The sequence below is a fragment of the Cavia porcellus genome, unplaced genomic scaffold (assembly GCF_034190915.1).
Source record: "Cavia porcellus strain 051 isolate PalLab524CR breed Dunkin Hartley unplaced genomic scaffold, mCavPor4.1 scaffold_9, whole genome shotgun sequence".
Classification (NCBI taxonomy): Eukaryota; Metazoa; Chordata; class Mammalia; order Rodentia; family Caviidae; genus Cavia; species Cavia porcellus.
This window is the reverse complement of record NW_026947492.1, coordinates 56,553,697-56,564,797: the sequence shown is the minus strand read 5'-3', so window position 1 is coordinate 56,564,797 and position 11,101 is coordinate 56,553,697. Positions and strand designations below refer to the sequence as shown.

At 38.9% G+C, this 11,101-nt stretch overlaps 1 protein-coding gene across 3 annotated transcripts in view; it reads left to right on the top strand.

Moving 5' to 3' along the window:
• The first annotated feature begins 6,030 nt into the window (after positions 1-6,030).
• Positions 6,031-11,101, top strand: part of Acer3 (alkaline ceramidase 3) — a 139,332-nt gene continuing 134,261 nt past the window's right edge. For 2 of the 3 annotated variants that reach the window (XM_063256445.1, XM_023564620.2), the window contains exon 1: positions 6,031-6,244. In XM_063256445.1, the coding sequence (XP_063112515.1) occupies positions 6,142-6,244 (103 nt within the window). In that variant the 5' untranslated portion in view covers positions 6,031-6,141. The remainder of the gene's footprint in view (positions 6,245-11,101) is intronic. The other variant, XM_003468540.5, reaches the window with a different exon arrangement.

Below are 11,101 nucleotides of genomic sequence, written 5' to 3'. Positions count from 1 at the left end.
AGATTTGTAAGGTGGGAGCATGAAATGAAAAACTTCTTAAAAATAACAAGAAAACAAACAGCAATAATACAAAGACTAGAAGATAAGAGGATCTATAACTTAAGAATTAAGAACATAAAAGAAGAAGTAGGGACTCAAACAAATGAACTACAAAGCCTATTCACAGAAATAATCCAGGAGAATTTACCTAATTTAGCAAAAGGTAAAGATACTCAGATGTATGAGGCATACAGGACCCCAGCCACCTACAACCCAAACAGAGCTACACCCAGGCATATAATAATCAAAATTCCAGAAATCCAATATAAGAACAGAATATTAAAAGCCATCAGAGACAAGAAACAGATCACTTACAAGGGAACACCCATCAGAATTACAGCAGACTTCTCGGCACAAACCATCAAATCATGAAGAGTGTGGGGGGAAATAATTCAAGCTTTGAAAGATAATAACCTCCAGCCAAGATTGATATATCCTGCACAACTGTCCCTAGAAATTGATGGAAAAACAAGGTGCTTCCAGGATAAAGAGGAACTAGAGGAATTTGCAATCACCCCAATTCAACTCTACAGAGATTACTGCAGGATATTCTAAAAATGAAAAATACCAAGATTCCAGAAACAGTGGCAGAGGCCACAATGGAGCAGAAAGCAAAATGAAGAAGGCAAACTGACAACTAATGACAGAAAAAGAGCTCAACAGAAATGAGGCAGACAAGGTTGGATGGAGGAACAGCCATTTTGGAGAAAACAAGACATCATAATAGGTAGTGCTGATTTAGTATCATCTTGTTTTGAAGTCCCATCAAGCTTTTGTTCTTCTGTCTCCATCAGTTTTAACGTGTTGTATCTTATTGGATTTTATTATATGTTATAATATAAACAAAAACTTTTATAGACAAGGAGATTATATAGAAACCATTGTTCATTTTCTGTTAGTTGATTCTAAATACCCTGTAATACTGTCATTCTCTTGAATGGTTTTACATTGTCTTGATATGTTTGATGCTACAGTATACAAAGTTATACCCAAAGATTTTAAGAGAAGAGACACTATGGTAACTACTATTATGTTGAGATTATCTTGTGGTGAAACACTATTTTGCTTAAATGGTTATGCTTTGACCTTGTTGTTATGCCCTCTTTTATCTCAATCTCCTTTTTAAAAATTATTTACTTTTTTATTTTTATCTTTTTAATTAAGGGAAAAATAAATAAAAAATAGCAGGATACATTATAGTAACCCACTTTGATTTCCTATTAACTTGACTTGAAACTTTGTATTGCCCTCACCATCTTGTTTTGACTGATTTTCCTCTATTCTGCTTTGCTTGATAGTACCAAGTTCAAAAGTATAGGCAACAACTGTGAAGACAGTAAGATTCATTATGACACCCAGTCTGGTGGACTATTATCTTCTTTTAAAGTCCTGTAATGCCTCCAATGTTTTGGTCTTATTCTTTACTGTTTTGTTCAATTTTATTATAACTGATGATATAGGCAATTCTTTTTAAGATAACAAGAAACATTATGGTAACCATTGTTGATCACCTTGTATTTTGTTTTTACATTATGTATTATGTCCATCCTTTTGATTTGACTGACTCTGTCCTGGTATGTCACATTTGGTTTTACTTTCTTCAAAAAAAAATGTAATAAGAACTGTGAGAATAATAAAACCCAAAATGTGTAATTGTCATTGTACAAAAGAAAGGAAAAGAAAGTTCTCTAAAAGATATAACTGCATATATATTTAAGTGTATAAGATAGATAACCATATTACTGAGTTTTGTTGGATCATTGAACAAAAGTGTTTGCAGTCTCACTGTTTGAAAGTCCCTTCTGTATGCTTTAATTTTGTAACTTCAACAACTATTTCTAAGATGACAATATGTAATTAACTAGTGGTTTCCTACTGTTTATTTTTTCTGAAATTCTGTATAACTTGTACTCTTTTTCTGTTTTTTTTTCTTTTTTCTCCTTAAATAAAATTTAAAAAAATAAAATGTGGGTTATGTAATATAATTTAGTACTACGGTACTGAAAGTGAAAAAACAGACTACTTGTGCAGGTACACTTTTGCACCCTAATAAAATCAACCATTGTAAATTGAGGAAGATCTGTAGATGCACTGAAAATAATCTAAATATAGGAATAGTAAAATAGATACATCATAATTAAATTGTATATCTACAAAATGGTGATATAACTGTTAATATATTTACAAAGATTTTTAATGATGTGAGAAATGCTTAAAATATGAACTTTAAATATAATATTAGTTCTATTATATAAAACAATTCTCAGATAAAATGCTAAGAAAACATACACTTAAACTGGACAGTGGGCATTGCTAGTTGGTGGAACACTGAGTAATTTCTTTTAATCCTATATTTTTTGGTATTCCCTAAATTTCCAACATAATATAACAGATAATCCACATATCACACATTTTAGTCATTTGAATATATAGTGGCTTTTTCTTTTTGTACATTTAGAGTTGTGTAACCATCACAACCTAATTTTAGAATACTTTCATCATCCCCAAGACCTACACAGCAGCAGTCACTGCCTAGTCTTCTGGCTCTCTCAGCTTCAGGTGACCACTAATTGTTGGATCTGCCTATTACTCCTTCTCCCCACCTTTACCCCCTACAATACCAAGAGCTTGAACCTAGGTCTTTGCAATGAGCTACATCCCTAACCCTTTTATTTAGTTTTAGAACAAGGTCTTGCTAAATTGTCTAGGTTTGGCTTTAACTTTTGATCTCCTGGCCTCAGCTTCCTAGAGAGCCAGAATTACAAGCATGCAGCACTATACCTGGCTCATTCCTTCTTATTGCTGAATAAAATAATACTTCATTGTATGGATGGATAACCTTTTAATCCATATATTAGCTGATGGACATTTAGTTTATTTCTACCTTTTTATTATTGTTAATAATGCTGCTATGAACACTTTGTGCATTTTTTAAGTGGACGTTTTCAATTCTCTTTGTATAGACCTATATGTAGATTTTCCAGGTCAGAGGATAACCTTTTTTAGCATTCTAATGAACTACAAAAGTGTTTCTCAGAGTTGCTTACCATCTTACATATCAGCACTATGTAACAAATCTAATTTCTCCACATCCTGGTCAACCCCTTTTACTGTCTTTCTGACTGTAGCCATTTTCTAATGTGTGGAAAGCAGCATTCACTGTATTTTTTATTTGCATTTTTGTTAATGATGTTGAACATTTTTTTCATGTATATATTGGCTATTTGCATATCTCCCTTGGAGAAATATCTATTCAGATTATTTGCTGAATTCTTAATTGGGTTGTTGCTGTTGATGGTGGTGTGTGTGCCTATGAGAGACACTAGGGATAGAAGCCAAGACCTTCACACTGAGCCATATCCTTCCCTTTTATATTTTGAGACAGAGGCTAGCTATTGGCCCCAGCAGAATTCAAACTCTTATCCCCCTGCCTCAGTCTCCCAAATGCAGAGATAAAATTGTACACTGCCACACTCAATTTCAGTTGTCTTGATTACTGAGTTGTGAGTTCTTTTATACTGATACGACTCTTATTAGATATATGATTGTAAAATATATTCATCCGTTCTGTGGGTTGTCTTTTTCCTTTCTTGATGATGTCATTTGCAGCAAATGTTTTAATTATGATTAAGTTTATTTTTTTTCTTTTGTTGGCTGTGTTTTTGGTGTTTTATGAAAAAAAATTGCCTAACTTAAGATTACAAGCAACTTTTACATAAACTTCAGAGAATTTTACAGTTTTAGCTTTACACTTAGGTCTATGATCTATTTGGAGTTGAATTTTGTTTATTGTGACAGTGTCTCTCCTTTTGCATGTGAATATCCAATTGTCTAAACAACATTTGTCAAAATCACTATCCTTTCCCTCCTGAATAGTCTTGGCATTGTTGACAAAAATTAACTTACCATAAATGGAAGGGTGTCACAGCTCAGATTAAAAAGAGCCCCAAGGCTTCCTGTTTGGAAGATGATTTGTTAGGATGTGGGGTCAGTTCAGAACACATGGGTCATTGGGGAGTGGCCTGGAAGGGTGTAGATCCCTCTCTGGTGCCTCCTTTTTCTCCCTGCTTCTTGGCCACCATGAAGTGAGCAATTTTCCTCTGCTATGTCCCTCTGCCATGCCATTGCTGCCTTGGAATCAGCTGGCCATAGACTGAAAGCATGAGCAAAAATAAACCTCTTCTCCTTTAAAGATACAGAGCTAGTTTGTGCCAGCCACAAGAAAGGTGACATAAGTGCTCAAAGAGGAAAAAAGTTTTTTTCAAGGTAGTTTTGGACATCCCAAGCCCCTGACATTTCCATACATTGCTTTTATACTCAGGGGGTGAAAGGTTTTTAGAAAAGGAAGGTGAATATTGCTGAAGGAACTGTGCAATTCATCTCATTTTCTGAGTGACCGTTCTGCAGTGCACCTGTTCTCTTAGGTGAGAGACTTCTCTTTTCTAAATTCTGTCTTCTTCTTGAGTGGTAGTTTGTGTGTTTCCCTCCGTCCATTGACAAACAATTGCAGGATATTGCCTCAACCATGGGGTCCTCTCCTGTCTTGCATCACTTAGCTACTCAGGGATTCTTTGCTTATAGGGGTCCTACAATCACCTATTTATTCCTAGGAAAGTATTATCTCAACTCTTTTATTGATGCCTATCTACTGTTTTGATTATACACTTCATGAACAAATCATTTTGAGCATATATTTCTGAATATTCGTGTTGTGTGTAAATATTCACTTACAAATTGCATATTTATTATTATAGATAAAAAATACAAAATGCAAATAAAATGCTTAGAAATAGATGTCTTCCCACACCTCAGTGGCTTTTAATTATCTCTTTTTTTAGGCTGCTGTGGTAGATCTTTCCTAAGTTTCTAGCATCCAGCACTCTGTGGCCTAGTGCATAGCAGAAGCTCAAAATTTGTACAAAAAAAAAGGTTCACATATCCTGCCTCTCTTTGTAGGTTTTGCACCACGCAAGTAGAAGTTTTGCATCTATCATTGGCTAGGATCACTTTGCAGAGTGGCTGTGACCTTCTCTACAAAGGTGGCTGCATTCTGGTACGATGTGGATATAGGGCAGGGAGGGCAAGTGGAGAGTTATTAAATGGAGCAAAGAGGAAAGCTGTCTCAGCTGTATTTGGGCATAGAGGCAGGGAACAAGGGCAGTGTTTTAGCGCATTCCCAGGTAAGGGAGAGATTTGGTGGAGCAGAATGCGAAGGGTAACCGGGGCTGGATCTACCTTTTCACAGGTAAGGGAGAGATTTGGTGGAGCTGAATACGAAGGGTAACCGGGGCTGGATCTACCTTTTCACAACTCACTTTGGCGAATCTGTGGTTGCTTCCCGTCTTGAAGCTAGAAGTGCGAGAGGTTGTTGGTTGCTTGTTGAATAGGGTACAATTACAGACAGAAGGCACAAACCTCTGATGTCTGGAACCAAAGCCTACGTTACTCTGCTTTACCTGGTACATTTTTTTAGGCTCTCAGCACTTTTTTTGTCTTTGGATCCTGGGTTGTTGCCCTTTCCCTTTCTCACGGACACATTTTATACCCTTACCAGATAATTACAGTTTGTTTCCCCGAAACTGCGCAAGTTGGGTGGGGATGCTGTTTGTGGACTCCCTATTTGAGGCCTGTATTTCAATGGCACAGGTTTAATCAAGTAGGGGCTTGACAGGGGTTTTATCCATCCCGCCCCAATTAAATCAAGCCGCCTACACACAAATAGAAGCTGAGACACATCCCAACGGAAAAGAGCCTCCAGGGTACTGGGAATCACCAACCTAGCGCCAAAGGCACACCTCACTGGCCCGCAGCCCACTTCCCAACCTCCTTCCCGGATCAGGAGTCCGCCCCGCCCTCGGGGTAAAGAGGACGCAGCCTGGGGCGGACCCTCTCCTGCGCCTATCCCTGCAGCCAGGCGGCTCGGTGGGCGGGGCCTCCGCGGGGCAGCTTCGCTGTCGGCCGGCCGCTGGCCTGGCCCCGCCCCTCTGGGGAGGAGGGCGGGGCGTAGAGCGTGCGCGCCGCTAGGCGCGAGCCGGCCTGGAACCCACCAAACAGAGCGCGGTGAGCGCATCTCCGGGTGGCGGCGGAGGCAGGGACGGCGCGATGGCTCCGGCCTTGGACCGGGCGGGTTACTGGGGTCCCCCGACCTCCACGCTGGACTGGTGCGAGGAAAATTACGCCGTGACCTGGCTCGTCGCCGAGTTCTGTGAGTGTGGCCTGAGGCGGAGAGCGAGGGCGCTGGTTGTGGGGAGACGCGGTGTGGAGGAGACAGAGGTCGAACTTGGCCTCGAGGGGAGGCACCAGGCCGGGCCGGGGAGCGGAAAGGGGCGTGCTGGGCTGCGGGGACCAGGGGAGCGGATGAGGGAGTCCCGGGTGTCAAGTGAGGACCGTGAAGGTCTGGACTGGCGGCGGGGAGTCTTCATTTTGGGACGGAAGGGAAGTGGAGAGCGACTTCTGGATCCGAGGAGAAAGCTGGGCTGAGAACAGAAATTCCTACCTGAGCGGTGGAGTAGGGCAGACGACGGGGAGGGGAGCCTGAGAAGAGGCTGGAGGTGGGGCCCCTGCTAAGGGAATGAGGACCCAGGACACCTGCTCTGCTGTTGCCACCACCTCTTCCTGAGAGGCTCGGGAGAAGGGAGCACTTCCGAGCTGCGTCTTCCTCCAAGTCTGTGAGAACTCTAAGGTCTTTCTCTTCCTCTTCTTGTTAGAGGACCTTGCTGTCCTTCAGGGAAGAGTTTTACCATTTCTGAGGTTCGACACTCTCACCCCACCCCCATATCTTCAGGTGCCAGAGATCGTCTGCGCTCTGAGTCAGCCTAGCCAACTGTCATTGTGCACCACAAGTATAAGGTGGAGCATCAGATCTACCTTCTTCGTGCCAGGCTTCACAGAGCACAAAAGACCTAGTCCCTGTTCCTGCTGCATTCTATGTCTTATCTGGCTTCCTAGGAGTCAGTGGTCATCTGAGGACATTTATTCCACCGAATGCACCTTATGAGGAGTTAAGGTTCTACACCTAGTTATTGTCCTGACAGGCAGGCACTGCTGCCCTGGCCAGATCTGAGGTGTGTTTGTGTGTTCCGAGGTGATTGTTCCTACAAAGATAGGAGAAATCTTTCACTACTTTTTCTGTTGTTTACTTTGGTCAAGTTTTGAGAGCATAATATTTGATCCTATTTTTGCTTCTGGCAAGATTTAGAGAATATTCTTTGACGATTACTGCTTTCTTTTAAATGGATCCACTTTCATAAGACATGAAGACAAAACTTTTTTAGCTGACTTTCCCATTGTTGAATCCTGAAATCTATGTGTGTATGGCTTGGTAGGAAAGAGACGAGAGTTTCATGCTAGATGATCTTTCTTCTGTTCTAGTAGTTGGCTAAGTTAAAAAAAAAATAAGAACTCTTTTTGCAGTAACATTCCCTTGACTTAGGTTGAGAGTCACTTTTTCTGAGCTGCTGGCTTAAATTAATTTTAAATAATAATGGAAAAAATGAGCAAAAAGATCATTTATAGTATGATTACTTGGCAGCCTGAATATTGTCAAAGAAAGTGCTTTATCAATTGGTTGTTAGATCACTTTAACAGGTCCACAACCAGTCCTGAGAAGCATGACCATGAAGGAGAGAATTTAGAATTATGCTGTTTGAGCTGGAAATGCGTAACTTAATGTTGAATAGGCTATCATAAAAATAGTTAATTTTTTCAATTTCTTTAGAATCTGGAAGTTCTGTAGAACATTCTCAGTTTCTCAAAGGGCAGTAGTTGGAGGAAATTAATTGTAAGGGAGAAGGTTTTGCTTCAGTATAAGGAAAAGCTTTCTAATCAAAGATGATCTCACTAAGAAACAGGTCAGCTTGGGTGTTAAGCAAGTTGTCACCAAAAGTGTTGAAACAGACATTGCTAATAGGGAAAAGGAACGTGCCATAGTTAGTCTTTAGATGCCTTGCAGCATTATCAGTCTACGTAGGTAATAATGCTCAGTTTAGAACCAAGGTTTTGGATTAGAATCAAAAGAAAAAAACTGGCAGTTGAGTCATGTGGACTACAAGAGAGCAAGATACTAGTGTTCTGACTGATAGCTCTAAGAAATGGGAAATCGCTTTAGTTCTCAATGTCCTCAGAAGAGGAACTCTGAGACGACTGCAGACAAATTTAACATAGGAATCCTAGGGGTTGTAGGAACAGAGTGAGTGTATATATTGGCAGCCCTTTGTGCATGTACCTTGGGAGAAAATGATCTAGAGGAAGTTGAGGTCAAGGTATCTCTATCCATAGCAAGTAGTGGATCCCTGTAATAACTTAGAGTAAAAGAATTTGATCTTTGAAAAATATTCTGATTAACATGTTTAAATATGTGTTTAAAATGGAAGTTTATTAGAATCATTATTCTAATAAAATGTTATATTAAGTGCCAGGAATTTAGCTCAGTACCATAAGTGCCTGCCTGGCAAGTGCGAGGTCATGAGTTCGATCCCGGTACCCCCCAAAAAGGCATATTAAGTGTAATAATAGTTATTGTCTTAGTGCTAACTATTGCCACTATTTGCTATTTATCTTATCTCTTGATATTTATAGTAATTTCAAAAATAAGGTATTCCCATTTCACAGATTATCTAAGGTTGTAAAATAAGCCATATAGAGATAATATTCAGCTGACTCTAAAGTTGTTGTGTATGGCCACCCCATCATTAATTATACCTCATATTTATTGTTTTGCCTCTGTAGTCAATGAATGAAGAACAAAGAGGATCCTAAAATCCTGCACTATCACAACGGGCAAATTGAGTAACTCTTTAAATTACTCAACTATATTTCATCATTAGTTTGTATATATTTTGATTAGTGAGTTTGAGGAATTACATGTTCACATATGGGGGTATTCTTTTGTCACTTTCAGCACCTAAAAAATCTTTTTAGTATCACTCAATATCAGTTGAAATTCAGTTTTGTCTGAGCAGATTGTAAGAACCAGGGAAAAGGGTAGAATTGTGAAATAATTGCATTTTGATGTGTGAGAAGTTACAAACACAATCGGTCCTCATTTTGTTTGGTAATGTGGGAATCATACAAATGACCACACTAGTTAAAAACCAAGCAAAGCCATCTTAATTAATAGTAAAAGTTACAGTTATTCTATGACTTTTGAAAGTTTCTGTCAAACATTGAAAACCTCTTACTGTTGATTTCAAATATTTTAAATGTCAAGAATTGTAGTCTTTTATTTCTTTGTAAAATAACTTACCAAAAACAATTTGAACAGTGCTCTCCTCATCAAATAGTTTATGGCATGGAATGAGTATCTTCCTTGTGCCTTAGTAAATCTTTTCTAAGTTTGGATCAGCTTTCAGCATTTTATTCTCTATACTTTCAATATTATGAAATGTCTCCCAGAGTTCCTTTAATTTGGAAGGTTTTACCAGTATCACTTCTTCTGGTACATCATCGTTTTGTCATAGTTACTGTGTTCATGTATGTTGGTAAGTTTGCTTTCATTCCAGTCCCCAAGCTGCATTTCTAGACTCTCTTAAGAGATAAGAGACTATTTCCATGGTCAGCTGTTTCTCTAAAACTCTGTATAGGTTTGTTGGAATTTCACATCCAGCGTATTTGTTCTCTGCTGTTCTTTCATCACTGTTCATCAGTTCTCATTTTGTAGTATTTATTTTTGTAAAATATTGTTTAATTTATCACCAGGAGACAAGGAAGCAACTCAAAGCAATAGACTTTGTCAGAAGTGAGTTGGTTGACCACTGATTTGCTGTTCTTCCATTATTTTGGTAATGACTTGTGGATTGAAGATCTAGCCATATACCATATTCAGTTACTCACTTCTGTTACATTGTTTGCCAGGTAAGGTGGCACCTACCTGTAATCCCAGCACCTGGGGGCTGAGGCAGCTGCATGATAAAGTTCAAGACCAACCTGAATTATATAGCAAGACCCCTCTCAAGAATCCAAAAGAGCAAGCAAACAGCACCAAAAAACACAGTGTTAACTGAAACTCGAATTGTGGTGTTTAGGGGATTAGAAATATTTAAACTGTGGTAACTGAAATTTGTGTGTGTTAGAAGTCTGCAAAGTGAAGATGCCTGAGTACTAATAATCCTCAGAATATTCCCATTAGGTAAGTGGTATTTCATTTTAAAAAAGAGGAAACTGAGTCTTAAAGAAGTTAAGTAACCTGATCAATATCATTCAGCTATGAAGTAGAAGAAATGGTATTCAGGTTTATGTCTGACAACTCTTTCTGCCTAGGCAATCTACAGGAAGGTAATTTTCTGTATGGTTGATTTAATGTAAGAAATACTACCTAAAGGACTGTGGAAGAAAATTCTAAGATTTAATTATGCCCTTGAAGAAGAATTACCCAGTTCAGAATTACTATATTTTGCTTATTCAGCAAACATTTATTGAGCATCTATTTTGTCATTATTTCAAAATGTAAAACTATGTATGAAGATAGCTGCATATGGCAGTGCATGCCTGTAGTTCCAGCACTTGGAAAGCTGACGCAGGAAGATTGCCATAAGTTTGAGACCAGCCTGAGCTATGTAGTGAGTCCAAGTCCAGCCTGAACTACATAGCAAGACCCTGTCTCAAAAAATGAAGGGAAAAAAGCCTTTCTAATGTGGTAGCTGGAGAGATCAGTAGGGAATGAGCAGATAAATATAAAGATACACTCCTACTTTTGAATGCAGTGCATTCTTAAAAACATATTTGATATGGCAGGGAATGTAGCTCAGCAGCACAAGTGCCTGCTCAGCAAGCCTAAGGTTCTAAGTTCAGTTCCCAATACACACACACACACACACACACACACACACATATTTTTTTTTTAATTTTTTTTTTTTTTATAAAAAAGCATCCAAAGGAATGGGGATTTAGTGCCTGCCTGGCAAGTGCAAGGTCGTAAGTTCAATCCCTGGTATCAAGGAAAAAAAGAAAGAAAAGAAAAACATCCAAGGATTGGCATATTGTGTGTGGAGGGAATTTACCAGAAAGCTAAAAAATATTTGAAAATTCCTTATTGCCTCTTTTATGGGGCTACCACAGTCTGAGA